At 35.9% G+C, this 19691-nt stretch overlaps 1 protein-coding gene across 13 annotated transcripts in view; it reads right to left on the bottom strand.

Moving 5' to 3' along the window:
* ERC1 (ELKS/RAB6-interacting/CAST family member 1) overlaps positions 1-19691 on the bottom strand; it is a 520536-nt gene that overhangs the window by 321769 nt on the left and 179076 nt on the right. For all 13 annotated transcript variants that reach the window (XM_040462885.1, XM_040462876.1, XM_040462881.1 and 10 more), the window contains 4 exons: positions 19525-19662; positions 18029-18169; positions 15987-16127; positions 5958-6151 (listed from right to left, as the gene is read on the bottom strand). In XM_040462885.1, the coding sequence (XP_040318819.1) occupies positions 5958-6151; positions 15987-16127; positions 18029-18169; positions 19525-19662 (614 nt within the window). The remainder of the gene's footprint in view (positions 1-5957; positions 6152-15986; positions 16128-18028; positions 18170-19524; positions 19663-19691) is intronic.

Here is a 19691-nt window from a genome sequence, read left to right as displayed (position 1 = left end):
TAAGTCTAGTTTCAGAAATACTCCTAAAGTGAGTTCAGGAATATTACTGAAGATGGAAGAAACAAATGAAAAGATATAATATGCTCACAGCTGAAAGAATATTGTTACAATGTCCGTGCTATCCAAAGCAATCTATATTCAATGCAATCCCTATCAAAATACCAATATCTTTTGCACAAAACTAGAATAATCCTAAATTTTGTAAGAAGCCACAAAAGACCCTCAATAGCAAAAGCAATCTTGAAAAAGAAATACAAAGAGAGATATCACAATCCCAGATTTTAAACTCTACTTCAAAGCTAATCAAACCAGTATGGCACAGGAACAAAAACAGACACACAGGTCAATGAAACAAGATAAGATCCATGAAATAAACCCACACTTGTACAATCTACAACAAAGGAGGCAAGAATACAAATAGGGAAAAGACAGTCTCTTCAGTAAATGATGTTGAGAACACTAAAGAGCTACACAAAAAAGAGTAAAACCACTTTCTTTCGCCATATTAAAAAAAAAAAAAACTCAAAATGGATTAAAAACCTAATGGTCTGACCTGAAATCATAAAATTCCTAAAAGAAAATATAAACCATAGGTATTCTGACATCAGTTTTAGCAGTATTTTTTTTTTCTGGATATTTCTCCTCAAGTAAGGAAAACAAAAACAAAAATAAACTATTGGGACTATATCAAATCAAACAGCTTTACATAGCAAAGGAAACCATCAACAAAATGAAAGGCAACCTACTGAATAGGAGAAGATACATGCAAAAGATATATCTGATAAGGGGTTACTATCCAAAACATATAAAAAATTCATACAACTCAACAACAACAACACAATGATTAAAGGGGCACCTGGGTGGCTCAGTCAGTTAAGCCTCCGACTTCGGCTCAGGTCATGATCTCGCAGTTGGTGAGTTTGAGCCCCACGTTGGGCTCTGTGCTAACAGCTCAGAGCCTGGAAAATGCTTCGGATTCTGTGTCTCCCTCTCTCTCTGTCTGCCCCTCCCCCGCTTGTGCTCTGTCTCTCAAAAATAAATAAACGTTAAAAAAAAATGATTAGAAAATGGGCAGAGGATGGAATAGACATGTTTCCAAAGAAGACACAAAGACGGCCAACTGACAAAAGATGCTTAATACCATGAATCGTCCAGGAAATGCAAATCAAAACCACAGTGAGATATAACCTCCCATCAGTCATAATGGCTAGTATCAAGAAAGACAAGATATAACAAGTGTTGGTGAAAACATGGAGAAAAGTGAACCCTAGTGCACTACTGGTGGGAAAGTAAACTGGTGCAGCCACCAAGGAAAACAGTATGAAGGTTGCTCAAAAATATTAAAAATAGAAATACCATAAGATATCCATTTCTGGGTATTCACCCAAAGAAAGCAAAAAAAAAAAAAAATCAGAAAGATATGTGCACCCCTATGTTTGATGATGCATTACTTACAGTAGCCACAATATGGGAACAACCTAAGTGTCCATCAATAGATGGATGAATATGATGTTGTATATATATTTATAATGGAATATCACTCATTCATAAAAAAGAATGAAATCTTGCCATCTGGGACAACTGGATAGACCTAGATGGTACTATGCTAAGTGAAATAAGTCAAATAGAAAAAGACAAATACCATAACAAAAAAACAAAACAAATACCAAAAACAAAACAAACAAAAAAAGAAACAGACACATAAATAAGAGAACAGACTGGTGGTTGTTAGAAGCAGGGGCAGGGATGGGGGGAGGAGGAATGGGAGAAATAGGTAAAAGTGAAAAAGAGGTACAAACTTCCAGCATAAAAGAATTAAGTCATGGGGATGAAAATCACAGCATAGAGAATACAGTCAGTAATATTATGATAACTTTGGTGACGGACAGTAACTACACTTATTGTGGTGAGCATTTCATAATGTATATATAAACATCAAATCATTGTCTACCTGAAACTAATATAATATTGTATGTCAACTCTACTTCAATTAAAATATATACACACACAAAGAAAAACTAATTCATAGATACAGAGAACAGATTAAGTCGTTGCCAGAGTTATGGGTTGAGGATGGGTGAAGATTGTCAAAAGGTATAAACTTTCTGGGGATGTCATGTACATGAGTATAGTTAACAATACTGTAGGGTGTATTTGAAAGCTGCTAAGAGAATAGATCCTAAAAGTTCTCATTACATGAAAAAAAAACTCTGACTTTTTGCAGATGTTAACCACAGTTATTGTGATTATTTTGCAATCTATACAAATATTGAATCATTATGTTGTATACCTGAAATTAATATGTCATATGCCAACTAGATCTCAATAAAAACAATTTCTTTAATTAAAAAAAAAGTTTAAACAATTATTGCAGAAGTCTGAAAAGATAGTAAAACAGAAATCTGAAAAGATATTAAATCAGAGTTCTATCACTCTACAATTACTCTTCTCTCAATATTTTAAACATTATGCCAGGATAAGCCTCTCCATTATAAATCTAAATATAAACTCTAATATAATCACCTTAGAAAAGAAATTCTCAATTACAATCAGGGTTTCTAAGGCTAAGCTAAATTGATCTACTTACATAAGGACAGGTAAAGCTCTAGGGCTTTTTAACTATTATGTTTTTTTCTCCCTTAAATTGAGCTATAAAGGCTATCCAAAATCACTAGGTGAAAACTTTTTTAAATGTCAACTTGGCTAGCCTAAAGTGCTTAGTTACTTAACCAAACACTAATTTAGATGTTGCTATGAAAGTTACAATTCATCTTCTAAAAATAATAATAATCAATGAATCAATCAATCTTCTAATCCATTTAAGCAAAGGAGATTATCCCAGATAATGAATAGGCATAACTGAATCCTTTGGAAGGCTCCTAAAAACAGGGCTGAGGTTTTCCTAAGAGAGAAAAAAAATTCTACCTGTGGACTTGGCTGAATTTTTGCCCATGCCATGGGATTTCTATCTTGATGCTGATGTTCTCTTCCTGTCACCTTGCCATCCAGATTTCGGACTTCCTTTGCCAAGTCCCACACAATCATGCAAAACAACTCCTTGCAATAAATCTTTTAAATCTCCTTGTATAAATGATATATAGATATATATAAATGAGATTATATATCTCTCTATATATCATTTATACAAGGAGATTTAAAAGATTTATTGCAAGGAGTTGTTTATATAGATATACAGATATATATATATACCCTACTAGTTCTGCTTCTGGTTGAACTCCCAATTTATATACACCACAGTTTAGAATATTAATTTAGAAGTAGTATCTCTTACACTTAATTGGGAAGATATTTTGTATGTGCAAATATATGGGTGGCCTTACATAATCCTTTTAAAAACTGCAGTAGGTCAACAGAACAACAGTGGTACAACACTGAATCATCCTCTACAGGAGCTACTATTGTTCTACAAGAGCAATGTAGGGGACTATTCATTTTTATCTAGGTCACAAAGAAAAGGCCTAGGAATTCTTTATGATTTAATCTAAACCTTTTAACACTGGAGATTTTTACATAAATACTAGGAAATTTGCAAAGAACACTAAGAATTTTCTCTAGTTCAATGATCATAACAGTCCACTTTTTTTTTTTTTTTTTTTTTGCATTTAGAAGGTTGCTGAACACCCTTTAGAAATGAATTCTATATCCTGAATTATGTGTGGAACTACCATCACATTAAGGGGCCAAAAATTAAAGGGCATGTCAGCATTGGAACAACCACATACAAGATGGGCTAGAAACAAAGACAAAGACAATCATAATCAACAATATCTGAATCTTACCACAGAGAACACATACTTTATCCTCAAAACAATGTCCCAAGAGGTACAGTTCAACTGACCTATACTGGCTGTTCTTTAATTCTGATCAAGCAAAATTCCCAGCAAGCCTCAGCAGTAGCAAAAGCAGCAGTAGCAATTCAGTTTATTACAGAACTGTAGCCTTACATAACACTCACTTTCCCAGGAAGTCCCAAACAAACCCCCCTGACGGTGCAGGGACAGAAACCTGGCGTGGAAGGTACAAATTGCGGGAGACTGGCTTTCTGAGAAACAGCATGGCCAAGAGGGAACACACATAAAAAACACACAGAGACCAAAATCCCAATGGATTAGGACCATGATAAGACAAATCAAAAGAAAGGTGAAGAAATTCAAATGATAAATTATGGGGAGACAGACACCCACATATAGGAAATAGTGGAATGGCAACACAAGAAGCAAATGGTTAGTAAGAAACACAGCAGCCACACACATGCACCTCAGTACTAAATATGGGAACAAAAGGCATAAATAATATAATCCTGACTCTCTTTGACTATTATTCAAATCTTAAACTGTATTACTGAACAAGAAATTATAAAGCCAGTAACAAAAAGTGAGTTTTAAAAACTTCCTTTTTTTGGTAGCCAAGAAACTTTGTGTCAAATCCTAAAACAAAATTACAGTGCTACCTGGCGAGAGGATAAAACTGTAGTGCTTTTCAACCTTTTAAGTTACATTCTGTGGAAAGCACAGATCATTCACAAGTTTCTCAAAATGTGAGAAATACGGTGGATAATGAAAGCTATTTGTTGTGCTTTGAGTCTGAAATATAAATTTAATCCTATTTCTTACTCTCTTTCAAGTCACACCCATCTCCAAAAATCAGCATTAGATCCAAAAATGAATCAAAGTTTCTCCAAGCAAGCTGTCTGAAATAACAAGCAATAATTTCAATGTAGATATCTAATACAAGAAAACAAACGGAAAAATGAAACTTTATCAAGGAATTTCTTTTCTGAAATACTAAAATATTTAGTGGGAAGTCACTAATCCATCAAAAGTATTGTATTTTAAAACCTATGCAGTACTGCTGCTGATTTCAGGCCAACACAGAGCAGGGAGGCATGTGAGTATGTAAATGTGTGTGTGTCCTGGGGGGGAAAGTGCAGTGCAAACATGAAAAAAGGCACATAATCTCATCTTGAGACTCTAGTAATTTCTTAATTCTGACCTGAAGAATTCTATCCATTCATCTTATCCAGAACCAGAAATACAAATAGAATTAATATCAAAGTAAAAGGAATCTAGCGAGTATGCAACCAGCTATGTTATTAACACTTTCAGTATAGTGAAGAAAAATTGTGAGGATTAAACTTTACTGTTTTGGTTTCTTGAAACTCAAAATTCTATGGGTACAGAATAGGAGAAAAATTAATTCTAGGGGAGTATTAAGTCTACCAGTCACCCATAAATTTTAAACTTAATACAATTTATGAAAGTTGTCTCAGATTTCCCAACCTTCAAGAACATGAAAATAAAATATTCCTAGAAATCAGCTCCAAGAAGCTATAGAGGTTAGTGACTTCACTCTGTCACTGTCATCTCTGACTATTTAAAAGAACATGGGTGGTTAATGAAGTTCTACTAGAAGAACTGCTTCTATGTACGTGTAAATTTATGTTAAATACATGCTGTAAAAGAAGAGGTCAAAAAACAAATACATAATCTTTAGTATAAAACACTCTAATTAGAGGGAGAAATAAAAGAGCTGTCTAGCTAGATCTATAAGCACAGCTCATTTTAAAGAATTCACCTACTTTACTATGTAGATAAAGTAATTAAAAAGCAAGTAGCTATTTGTACTCTACTGATTAGCCAGTAGAAAACTTCAATTTCTCAATCAATGAATACTTCCTCACTTTCCAATTAATGATGCTGATGTCCAGAGCTTCCTAATATATTTCCATCCTATGTCACCTTTTAGATGTTGCAGCAATGAATTTACAATGACTTATAATAAAAAGCAGATTAAAAAAAATAACATAAGCACTCAAGAATCTAAATTCCAAGAGGCAGATACACTGAAAAAGTACACCCCCAAAAGTATACAGTTTTAAAAACATACTTTAATCTTTCTAACATAGAGAGTCCACCATTCAGCTTCCCTTTCCTTACCTTTCCAACTCTGCAATCTTCTTATCTTTGTCATTCTTCTCATTTTCCACTTCTTTCAAGATTTCCAAGAGGCGGTCAACTTCTGCCTGGGCCTTGCTAGATTCATCTTTGTACCTGGCAGTCTCTCTCTCCAATTGCTGTATTCGGTCATTCATCTCTGGACTGGCTCTGGCTTCCAATGTTGCCTCATGTGCCTACAAAGAAAAGTGTCCAAATTCCATGATTCACATATAGTGGCAGTGAACACTACAGTTCCAAACCACTATCTACATTTCAAATTATTTATTTTTTAATGTTTATTTTTCAGAGACAGAGCGTGAGCCGGGGAGGGGCAGAGGGAGAGGGAGACACAGAATCTGAAGCAGGCTCCAGGCTCTGAGCTGTCAGCACAGAGCCCAACACGGGGTCTCAAACTCATGAACTGAGAGGTCATGACCTGAGCCAGAGTCAGACACTAAACTGACTGAGCCACCCAGGAACCCCTACATTCCAATTTAAACATAGCATTATCAAATATCTAATAGCTCATCTTCAATTTATAAAGTTTTTCTCTGCTTAAATATTATATAAATAAAATATTAGTAATAAGTTGAGAAATAATTATCATGAATTTCAAACAGGTTTGGGTTTATATGTAGTACTGTACATCTCTGAATATTTATTAGGCCAAAAATCATCATAAGACAAGAGATTTTTCTGAGTCTAGTGATACAAACAAGGCATTAGACTACTATTGACCTCTCCAAGATACTTTCTCCAATCTCTCAAAAAGGCAACACCAGAGATCCACTGCTGATGTTACTATAACCACTGACAATGCTGAGATCAAATTCGCACTTGACCCTTACTTTCCTTCCCTTTTCCTATATACTGCTTTATCAAACATGTATGAATCACATAGAGCATACAGAATCGCATAGATTCTGCAGATGAAATACTTCCATGAAAATGAAGTTAGGTTAAGAAAATGGCTATCCACACATAGGTACCTTCCTAAGGCAAGAATTCAGGGTTTTACAAAGTAACATGGAACAAGCAAAGTTAGAAGTCAACGATCACCTTCAGAACCAAGAAGAAAACTTTTATTCAGAATCCTGTTGCAAATGCCAACTAATAACTCCAATGCATTTTGGAATGGAAAGCAATTTCAATAATTAAAAACTAATTATCAAAAGTCTTCAATTTTCCTTCTGAATATGTATAATGTATTTAATGAAAAGGTCATGGTGAAGATGTTTCATTTTCCCTTATTTAACAGACAATAGAATATACTCAGTTCTTTAAAAAGGTTTGAAAAAATACTAAAGGAGTAAATATATGTTGTTAAGAAATAATCTGGAAAGTTCTGAAAACTAACTTGAGAAATGTTTCCACAAATTGGGCTAAATGCTTTGTCAAAGCAAAAGCTGTACTTCTAAGATTAAAATCCTGACAATAATTTTTGTTTCAGGTGTAATCAGTTTTAAAAATCCAGTTACTAACAGTGGCCTTTAAAAAAGAGTCCACTGGAGTACTTGGGTGGCTCAGTCAGTTAAGTATCCGACTTTGGCTCAGGTCATGATCTCACCGTTCATGAGTTTGAGCCCCATGTCGGGCTCTGTGCTGACAGTTTGGAGCCTTGGAACCTGCTTCAGATTCTGTCACTCTCTGCTCCTCCCTTGCTTGTGTTCTTTCTCAAAAATAAACAAACACTAAAAAAAAAACAAAAATGTTCACTGGAAGATGTATTTTAATGTGTTAGCAAAATTCTACCTTAAACTGGTGGTGTTAAAAGCCACAAGATAAAATCTAGCATAAAGATAGGTAGGGCGCCTGGGTGGCTCAGTTGGTTAGGTATCTAGCTCTTGATTTCAGCTCAGGTCATGATCTCACGGTTTGTGGGAATGAGCCCCTTGTGGGGCTCGGCACTGACAGCACAGAGCTTGCTTGGGATTCTCTCTCTCCCTCTCTCCCCGTCCCCTGTTCACGCTGTGCTCTCTCTCAAAATAAATAAGCATTTATAAATAAACAAATAAATAAAATGAAAAGAAAGGAGGAAAGAGAGGCAACTCTGAATCAATTAATCATTAAGAATAAAACAAGGCAATGGGGACACCTGAGTGGCTCAGTCAGTTGAGCGTCCGACTTGGGCTCAGGTCATGATCTCATTGTTGACAAGTTCGAGCCCCCTGTCAGGCTCTGTGCTGACAGCTCAGAGCCTGGAGCCTGCTTCGGATTCTGTGTCTCCCTCTCTCTGCCCCTCCCCCACTCATGCTAGGTCTCTCTTGTCTCAAAAATAAACAAACAAAAAAAAAGAAGAAGAAAACAAGGCAAAAGCAGCAGAAATGCAAACACATCTCAAAGCCTGGGGTGGGGGGGGTGGGGAATTTTGATCTCAGAAACTTTTCCACTTTGTATTCACTCCAAATCTATACTTTCTATGCTTTAGAAAGGAGACATTTTAGAAAGTCTATAGAATTCCTACTTGAGGAAGGGAGAGAGAAGGTCTTGTGCATTCACTTTTTTTTAGAGTAGTAAAAAAACCTCTCATACAAAATACAGAAAAAAACATCTACCTAGGCTTTATGGCACTACTCTGTCATGTCACTTACTGGTCTGAATGGGTGGCTTAAAACTATTTTCAGGACCGAAAAGGAAGAAGAGTCAGGAAGAAAAGAAGAGAAAAAGGTAGAATGAAATGGTATAAGAATAGAACAAGCAAGAGAAAAAAAAAGTAAAAGGTTAAAAAATATAATTTAAAAAATTAACAATAAAAAAATTCTCTAGGAAGAGAGATTTCTTCCCAGAGGAGAAAAAAAAAGAAGTTAGCACTTTTTACAATTCTGATAATTCAGAAGTTGAATTTCAAGACTGTTCTTAATAATTTTAAGGTCATTATCTCATGCTGAAGACATAAAATACCCAAATTCATATCTAGGATATAAATTCCTAAGCTAGAAGTAAAAAATGTCTTGAATTTATCATTATCTCAAGATTAGTTCCCTTCTACTACAAACAAAATAGAGAAATTTCTTTGAAAATTTCAATAATAATCAGAGCCTTATGAATAAATATGTTAGAACTCCAACCTTATGCCACTTACGGTTTTTAGCAAGAAAATGTGCCAAATATCACTTCATATCAACCTACAAATAAATGTGGGTTCATTTCTGAATTTTCTATTCTGTTCCAGAGCATGAATGGAAGTGGAGCAGAGAGAGAAAGAAGGAGACACGGAATCCAAAGCAGGCTCCAGGCTCTGAGCTGTCTGCACAGAGTCCGACGTGGGGCTTGAACCCATGAACCATGAGATCATGACCTGAGCCAAAATCAGACACTTAACCAACTGAGCCACCCAAGCACCCTTCAGAAAATAGATTTTAAAAGTTTCCACAACCGGGGTGCCTAGGTGGCTCAGTCGGTTAAGTGTCCAACTTCAGCTCAGGTTGTGATCTCACGGCTCATGAGTCTGACCCCCACATCGGGCTCCCTGCTGTCAGCATAGAACCAGCTTCAGATCCTCTGTCCCTCTCTCTTTCTCTGCCCCTTCCCCTTTTGAGAGCACTCATGCAAGCTCTCTCTCAAAAATAAACAAACATTTAAAAAAGTTCCCACAACCAAAAAATAAAATAAGCTGTATCTATGTAAAAAAATAATAATAAACCTACTAGTAAGCTATAAAACAACAACAAAACGTTAACACAAAAGACAAAGATAACAAAACCCTAGGCCTAATAAGCTACTAAGAAGAATTAAAACTGTAGCAAATTAAAAAATATATATATATGACAATATTTGGTTCTATTTATTTTAGATGAAATTGACATATTAGTTTCAGGCATACACCACAATGATTTGACTATGTACAGCATATTGTGAAATGGTCACAATGTACCTAATTAACATCTATTACCACAAACTTACAAATAATTTTCTTCTTGTGATGAGAACTTTTAAGATCTACTTGCTCTCAGCAACTTTCAAATATACAAAAAAGTATTATTAACTAGTCACCATGCTGCACATTACATCTTCAGGACTTATTTATTTTGTAACTGTAGGTTTTTACCTTTTGAATCCCTTCCCCATTTCACCTATACACCACCACTTCCCACCCCCGGCAACCACCAATCTGTTCTCTGTATCTATGGGTTCAGGTTTTTGTTTTTGTTTTTACATTCCACATGTAAGTGATATCATGTGGTATTTGTCTCTGTTTCACTGCTCTGCTTTTAAAATGTGCAAGGGAAGTATTTATTACGAGAATGAGATAAAAATTGTTCTGAGTCTTACATTTTATTGCCTAACTCTTATCTCAATCGTACATTGGAAATACTCATTTACTCTAAGACATATTTTAAGTCAAAATTGTCTTTTTTTCCTTTCTTGAGAAGTAATTTCCAACATAAATTAATGACTTTAGAAACACTTTGACAATATATAAAGTATTCAAGTTCATCTGACATCTAGCAGAACTAAAAAAGCTACATAAGACATGTATATTGTTAACTCAGACCTCTGTGATATACTCTCAAATCCCCTGGGAGAGGTAACCTATTGATTCCATAAATATTTATGTATTAATTAATAAAACTAAATCTGATTCCCCAATATAGGCAATAATTGTATTTTTATTGCAGGTTTATTTTAGATGTTATTCTAAATGGCAAAACTCACATATATATCTTCATAAAACAAGAATGAGGAAGTCTGTTCTATATGGAAAACAGCTATAAATTCAGCTCCAACATGTGAAACACTTGGAAGTCACCACCACCATTCTTAAAATAAGAAAAAACTAAAAAACTGAATATGAGTTACTTTTCTTGGACCTATCAGAGAACTGAGGGCAAAGGGCAAACTACAACTCCAAAATCAAGAGACACAGGCAAATCCAGGGGGTCACAGTTGGGATCTACTTACCCGGAGCAAAGCTGTTGGCAGAAACACTTCAATTGGTAACTTTGAGGAAATACTAGGGCTGAGTGTAGACAAGCATGAGAGTGAGAAAGCCCTAGAAGCTGCAGTTTCAGGGCAGACCCACCACTCTTTCACAGTCTTTACCCCCAGGAACCTCACCAAGTTCTCACAGTGAAGAGCTCGCAAAAATCCCCTTGTGGTTCTGGTAAGGGTGTGGAGGGGTAATAAATGCCCACAGCATACTCTACCCAAAGGCAGACTCTCCAGGAGCAAAGATTTTAACAGAGTTTTATCCCACCTGGCAGATGGGCATTCCTCCCGTTCTAGCCCCCTCTAGCTAAGGAGAAAACCTTAGTGAAGGTCACAGCGAGGGACAGAGACTCATAAAAGACCAAGACTTAATCATCAGATTATAGAAAGTTTATCTTTTCCCACATCTTACCACCACAACAATAGGGTTCTAGTATGATAACAAAGGGTAACAGCTGAAAGAGCTAAAAGATGCAGACTCTCTGAAGACAGAAGCACAAAGTCAATAGAGACAAGGACACTTAGAGGAGACTGAAGCCTCTGGCACCTACAGCTACAGCAAACATTAAATACAGCTCAACTTCTAGCCAGATTAAAACCTCACACATAAGCCTATTTACCTCAGTTTCTGCAGGTACAGTTTCTACCTGATACAGTTTCTCAGTTTCTACCTGATACAACATATCTGGCTTTCAACAAAAAAATTACAAGGTGTGATAAAAGACAAGAAAAGACACAGTCTGAAGAGATACAGTAAGCATCAAAATCAGATTCAGATATTTGACAGAAATGTTGGAATGAATCAGACAGGGAATTTAAGACAACTGATGAAAAGTTAAGGTCCCTAATGGGAAAAGAGACAATATTCAAAAACAAATGGGTGATATAATCAGAGAGGTGAACACTTTAAGAGTCAAAAGGAAATTCTAGGTATAAAAAACCTGTAAGAGAAATTAATGCCTTTGATGGACTCATTAGTAGGCTGGATTTGGCTGAAGAAAGAATCCGTAAGCATGAAGACAAGTTTCAATAGAAACTTCCCAAAACAAAAAGATTTTTAAAAATGAAATAAATAAATTAAAAACCAGTAGAGAACATCCAAGGAACTACAGAGTAATTTCAAAGGTGAAACATCTAGATAATTGGAATACCAAAAGGAAAAAAAGAAATATATTAAGGGCACCTGGGTGGCTCAGTCAGTTAAATGTCCGACTTTGGCTCAGGTCATGATCTCACGGCTCATATGAATTCAGGCCCCACATGGGGCTCTGTGCTGACAGCTCAGAGCCTGGAGCCTGCTTTGCATTCTGTGTCTCCCTGTCTCTCTGCCTCTCCCCTGCTCACTCGCTCGCTCTCTCTCTCTCTCTCTAAAAAATGAACATTTAAAAAAATATTTTAAGTAATTATGGCTGAGAATTTTCCAAAATTAATGACATGCACCAAATCAGGAAGCTCAGAACACCAGGCAATATAAATACTCAGCATCTACATGTAAGCACATCATACTAAAACTGTAGAAAATGAAAGACAAAGAAAAAAGGTTAAAAGAAGTCAGAGGGGGAAAAACACCTCACCAGCAGAGTAACAATGTTAAGAACTACAGTAGACTTCTCATCAGAAATCATGTAAGAAGACAACAGAGTGAAACCTTTAAAGTGTTGGGAAAAAAGCCCACCAACCTAGAATTCTATAACCATTTTTAATATCTTTCAAAAGTGAACAAGAAATAAAGACTTTCTTAGACAAACAAAAACTGAGAAGTTCATAGCCAGTAGACTTACCCTGCAAAAATATATTAAAAGAAGTGCTTCATGCAGAAGGAAAATTATATAGGTCAGAAACTCACATATACATATAGAAAGAAAGAGAACTGAAGAAAGAATAAAGCTAAAATTTCACCTTTTATTATTTTTATTCTTCATCTAAAAGGTAACGATTTTAAAGTAAGGATAGTAATGTATTGGGGTGATTATCACATATGGATAAATGAAATGAATGATAACAATGTCATCAGGGAAGGGAAGAAGGAATTGGGAGGATTCTGTTGTATGGTACCTGCACGACACAAAGTGGGATAACATTTTCTGAAAGTGAACTTTGATTAAAAATGTTTACTGTGTGATTTTTTTGATAGGACACCAGAAACACAGGCAACAAAAGCAAAAATAGAAGTAAAAAGCTTCTATATGAAAGTAAAAAGTAAAAAGCTCCATCAAAGTAAAAAGCTTCTATAAGAAAACTATCAACAAAATGAAAAGGCAACCTACAGAATAGGAGAAAACGTTTTCAAAACTTATAGCTGACATATTCAAAATAAGTAAGGAACTCATACAACTTAATAGCACAAACACAAATAATCCCATTAAAATGGGTGAAAAACTTGAATAGATAGTTCTTCCAAAGAAGAGAGAAGACAAACTATGGCCAATAGGTACATGAAAAGTAGCTGAACATCACTAACCATCAAGGAAATGCAAATCAAAATCACAGTGAGATAACAAGTAACACTTGTTAGAATGGCTATCATCAAAAAGACTAGAAATGAGAGTTGCCAAGACTATGGAGAAAAGGGAACCCTTGTACCCCACTGATGGGAATGCAGATTCATACAACCATTATGGAAAACAGTACAAAGCTTTCTCAGAAATTCTTAAATGGAGCTACTATATGATCCAGCAATCCCATCCCTGGACATATATCCAAAAGAAATGAAATCAGTATCTCAAAGAGATATCTACACTCTCATGTTCACTGTAGCATTACTCACAAGAGCCAAGATATGGAAAGAATCTGAGTACCCATCAACAGATGAACGGATAAAGGAAATATGTGTCTATGTGTGTGCATATACTATATATATATATGATACATAAATATCATATATATCATAAATATTATTTAATCATAAAAAAGAATTATTTAATCATAAAAAGAAGGAAATCCTGCCATTTGTGACAATATGGATGAACCTGGAGGGCATTATGCTAAGTGAAACAAGCTGGACACAGAAAGACAAATACTGTATGATCTCACTTATACGTAAAATCTAAAAAAGGTGAACTCATAGAAGCAAACTAGAATGGTAGTTGTCAGGAGCTAGAGGGTAGAGAAATGAGGAGGTGTTGTCTACAGCCATACAGCCATACCACCCTGAACGTGCCTGATCTCGTCTGATCTCAGAAGCTAAGCAGGGTCGGGCCTAGTTAGTACTTGGATGGGAGAAATGAGGAGGTGTTGATCAAAGGTTACAAACTTTCAGTTTTGAGTAAATTCTGAGGATCTAATGTACAGGATAGTGACTATACTTAATAATACTGTATTATATACTTGAAATTTGCTAAGAGAGTATATTTTAAAAGCGCTCTCACCACAAAAAAATAAAATAATAACTATGTGAGGTGATAAATGTGTTAACTAGCTTGACTGTGGTAACCATTTTGCAATGTATACATAAATCATCATGTAAACCTTAAATATATACAATTTGTATTTGTTAATTATATCTCAATAAAGTTGGGAAATAAGTAAAAAATGCATACTGCAAACTCTAGGGCAATCACTTGAAAAAACTGAAGAAATACAACTGATATGCTTAAAGGGGCAAGAAAAATGAATTACATAAAATGCTCAATTAAAACCAGAGAAGGTAGGAAAAGGGGTGAGAAAAGGCAAAAAACAAACAAAACAAATAAAAACTATACAAATAACCTCCTTGTTGGACTTGGGAACTGTGGAAGCATTTTAAAAGGAAAATATCAGTAATGAACTAAAATGAAAAGAAACAATGATCCAGAATGAAACAAAGAAAAATATGAAAAGAAAAATGGCCATTACTAAAACAGATAATAAATCAAAGTAGAGGAAAGCCATCAGCCTCCTCTACCCAAAGATAACTTTATTTTTTCTCATAAACCTACAGATAAAGCCTAAGATATAAGAGGCCATGATAACAAGAAGATTAAAAGTAAACAAATAGAAAATGTGGGATTGTCACAAACAGGGGAGTTTAGAATATTAATGAATACATTACTCTTGATAGTTCCTGCTCTGTTTTATAACTCTGAATACATGTAACAGCTTCACCTTTGATATTCAGGTATTAAATAGAAAATTATTTCCACCTTTCCAGTGAGGAAAAAAAGCCAACTATCAAATGTGAATTGGTTACAATCGGAGTCCATAATCTCACAAATAGTATTTTCCTACTTATTCAAAAGTAACTATAAGATACTGGATTTTCTTCCTCTCTTTAGCTTAAAAATGTGATTTTGCTTTAGACATACTCTACATGAAATATTCATTATAAGGATATCATGTTGAATACACCCAATACATAGAAAGAGAACATAACTTAAAGTCTTGGGGAGCCTGGAGAGCTCCATCAGTTTAGCATCTGACTCTTGATTTTGGCTCAGGTCATGATCTCATGGTTCATGAGATCCATGTTGACATATTGACAGTGAGGATTCTCTCCCTCCCTCTCTCTCTGCCTTTACCCCACTCGCACACATGTGTGTATACATGCTCTTCACTAACTCTGAAAATAAATAAACTTTAAAAACAAAAAACATCTTAAAGTCTCAAGACTAGGCTGTACCTGTTTTAATTAGTCATCATATGAATTGAACCCAGTTAACTGTTCCAATACTCACAGAGTTGACAGCTCGGAGATTATAAATATGAAAGTGTTTTGAAACCTACAAACTGCCATATAAATCTTAGAAATAAATCAGAGAAATGGACAATAAATATCTATATCAATCCTAATACTCACCCCTATGGGTGACTATCACTGCTAAATTATCTCCTAGGAAGCCCGATGCTAATGGAAGAAAAATACCAGAAAAATTAAGATTTTTACATTGTGGTCTTATATTTTACTCTTCCTCTGAACTGTCAATTTTCTAAGAATTTGAGGATTTTCAGTAGTAAAATAAAACAGGGTAAATACACTAAGAGAACTGATGAAGGTATAAATGACATGTTGAACTTTAGGGGATTATTACATCATTGGTAATTTATTACATGTGAACCCTGTAGAGCTTTCTACTATGTTCTTATTTAAAGCAAAGTAAGAAAAGTATAAAAATTTTCTTTAACCTTTTTCAACTGAGATTCCATTTTCAGACACTCCTCCTTCTTCTGTTCTAAAGCAATCTCCAGTGTCTTAAGTCGTGAATCCTTTTTCAGTCCTGAGGAAGCCAGGGAAGAAGCATGCTCTTTCAGATCCAAAAGTGAAGCCTAAAAAAAGCAATACACATCTAGAATAAATACTAATTACAAATAAAATGGAAATAAAATTTTTTAAATTTATTATCTTGGTGGCTTATATTTTCTGTTCATTATTATATACTGAAGTTTCCATTTCAAGAACATTCATGAAATATAAAACAATGTTAGCCTCAGCTTTCAAGTCCCAACTAAAATAAGTTGAATTCCCAAGAAATACCAATTCAATTGTGATTTAAGAGTTCTATCAGGGTGCCTGGGTGGGTCAGTCAGATGGGCGTCTGACTTCAGCTCAGGTCATGATCTCACATGGGTTCGAGCCCTGTGTTGGGCTCAGTGCTGACGGCTCAGAGCCTGGAGCCTGCTTCGGATTCTGTGTCTCCCTCTCTCTCTGCCCCTCCCCCACTCATGCTCTGTCTCTCTCTGTCTCTCTGTCTCTCTCTCTCTCTCTCTCCCCTTCAAAAAAAATAATAAACATTCAAAAAAAATTAAAAGAGGGGCGCCTGGGTGGCTCAGTTCGTTGAGCATCCGACTTCAGCTCAGGTCATGATCTCACAGTTTGTGGGCTTGAGCCCCACGTCGGGCTTGTGCTGACAGCTCAGAGCTTGGTGCCTGCTTCAGATTCTGTGTCTCCCTCTCTCTCTCTGCCTCTCCCCCTGCTTGCACTCTCTCTCTCTCTCTCTCTCTCTCTCTCTCCCCCTCTCAAAAATAAACATTAAAAAAAATTTTTTTAATTTAAAAGAGTTCTATCAATACATATCCATTCCCACAAAATAAATGGAAGGAGATCAAGCTTTGTGAATGAAAGTAGCCACTAGCAGTAGGAGTCACTACTAGTTACTGTGGTAGCTACACCAACATAAATATAAAACACTTTTCCCTTTTAGAAGGGAAGTTCCACTAGAAATAAAAATTACCATAAATTTTTTCCAAATGTTTATTTATTTTTGGGAGAGAGAGAGAGAGAGAGAACGAGTGGGAGAGGGACAGAGAGAGATGGAGACACAAAATCTGAAGCAGGCTCCACGCTCTGAGCTGTCAGCACAGAGCCCAATGCAGGGCTCAAACCCACGAACAACGAGATCATGACCTGAGCTGAAGTCAAACACTTAACTGACTGAGCCACCCAGGTGCCCCACCATAAATTTTCTTAAAAGATATAAGAAAGAAAACCCAAGAATGTTTCTAAAGCTCATGTATTATTACATGATCATAAAGCATTAGGTATTTCTACTATTTAGGTCACATTAACAGGATCCTCCCAAAGCAAGGCTACTAAGTAACCCAACTGGTCAGCAATCACTTAAGATTTCTCTGCCAATACTGAGATGTACTTAAGAGGTACCATAGGGGTGCCTGGTGGTTCAGTCACTTGGCCATCTGACTCTTGATTTCAGCTTAGGTCATGATCCCAGGGTTGTGGGATTGAGCCCTCTATCAGACTCCATGTTAAGTGTAGACCCTGATTAAGATTTTCTCCCTCTCTCCCTCTGCCCGTCTCTCCAACTCCTGTGCTCTAAAATAAAATTAAAAAAAAATTTTTAAGAGCCATTGTAAATAAGTTGTCCTCCATTTGCATATTCTTTTCATCTATCACCCTTCTTACCATTAGCACAGTATTTTTCCATGTGTAACTGCTTCAGTTTTTTAGAATCTATAAAAATGTCATTAACAAGTAAGAAACCAACTCATAACATATTGAAAGAGAGAAGACTTAGGAAATGAATGATCCAATCTACTACACCTCTGCAAAGCTTTCCAAAATACCCCTTAAGGTCTTCTGAAAAGGCATACTATAAGAATATTAAGAAAACCTTTTCTCAAATACATTTTTATATGCATTACATAAAGACCATCAACATATACATACAATGCACCAACTAAACAAATCATTCTATTTTGGTGATCTTAACCTCTTTTTCTGAGAGGTCGCCTTGCAATAAGCTGACTTTTTCTTTCAAGTCTTTAAGATCTTTTTTGTAGTTATCAATTTCCTCTTGCTTCTCTCGCTCATCTCTGTCCCGCTGTTCCTTTAAGCGTTCAATTGTCCGCTCCTGATAAGAGAGCACATCAATACATAAGAAAATTCCTTTCCTACTTATACCGTATGAGTGTAATTCAGCTTTTAGCTGATAAAATTTCACACTCCCATGCTTCATTCAAAAGACAGTGGTAAGTTGTTAATAATTTACTTTTTAAAGAAGTCATACCTCCTACTCATCTTGCTTGCTATAACAAAGATGTGGCCTTGGTCTTTTGACTCCCCTGGGTTTCTGTTCCTATAATCCCAAATAGTATTAGAATCCCCTAAAGTATTCTTTTGGAAAATCCCATTTAACTCCCAAGTATCCAAAAACTTTACGCATGGGCACATGCATGCATGCATATGCGCGCGTGCACACACACACACACACACACACACACACACACACACACCCCTACCTTAAGGGCAACAGTCAACAAATACTCCTTTTTTATATGTAATTCACATGTTGCCCATAAGGCAATGGAAACAACTCACAATTCACACACCAAAAAAGGAGGAGGTTGGGGAGATTATGACATACTGAGCTTAAAGCATAAAAAAGCAGGGTAAAAGAGAGGAGCCGTTAAAACTTCTGTCAACAGATACTTAGGAAGTCTAAAAGTTGAAGCAATTTAAGCATATTTCTGGGTATTATTTCTGAATTTATTCAGGGATCAAGCCTTGATCCCTGGCATACAGTCTGAAGCATTCTGAGTCCAAGACGCTTAAAAAACAGTGACCCTATTCCTTTAAAAAAAAAATCCAATTAAAACGCCCCACCAAGATTCCTTAAACCTCCTTCCAAGACATAAACACTTGTCCGGTTGGGTCACTTATTTACTTAGTCAACCATTCCTGAAAGATTAGGTTTGCTCATAAACACAAAATGCAGTAGCAAGGCCAAGACTAGAAAAATAGCAAGTATGTATTAATACTAAATGTATTAATACTAAAATCCATGACTATATTAGGTACCAGTGTGGTATAGTAAAAGAGAACTAATAATATAGTGCTTCCTGATGGTCAATGTCTAATATTCTACATCCCCAAATTCTAGGTGATGAGATAAATAAAAAGAACTTTTCTTTTTTTTCAGAAGATAGTAAATGGGGAAAATATGGCTTACTGTTTACAAAGTTCAGCCACTGCCCTCTACTGTGGAATCCATCTTGCCTAACAAGAGATGCTTAAGTTGACAAAAACAGAGTGGATTTTCTTTCCCCTACACTATCTATGTCAGCAATAGTACAGAAAGCTCTTTTCTCTTTTGCCCCAAGGGACGTCTTCTGCCTTTTATATCCAAGTCTCATTACTAGAGAAAATTTTACATTAATGAGAAAGCAGAGGAAATGTGTCTATGAAGAGTCCAAACCAGTCACTCACTTTCTCTGCAAGGGCCTCTTCCAAAGTTGTCAAGGCAGTGTCGGTGTTGGTAGTGTCAGCCTGCAAAGATTTGACTCGTTCTTTCAAGCTGCTCATTTGCTTTTCCTTATCTCTAAGTTGCTCTTGAAGATTTTCAATCTGAGCGGGGGGGGGGGGGGGGGGGGGGG

The sequence above is a fragment of the Herpailurus yagouaroundi genome, unplaced genomic scaffold (genome assembly GCF_014898765.1).
Source record: "Herpailurus yagouaroundi ecotype Mexico unplaced genomic scaffold, PumYag 355, whole genome shotgun sequence".
NCBI classification, from domain to species: Eukaryota; Metazoa; Chordata; class Mammalia; order Carnivora; family Felidae; genus Herpailurus; species Herpailurus yagouaroundi.
This window is presented reverse-complemented; position numbering and strand designations above follow the sequence as displayed.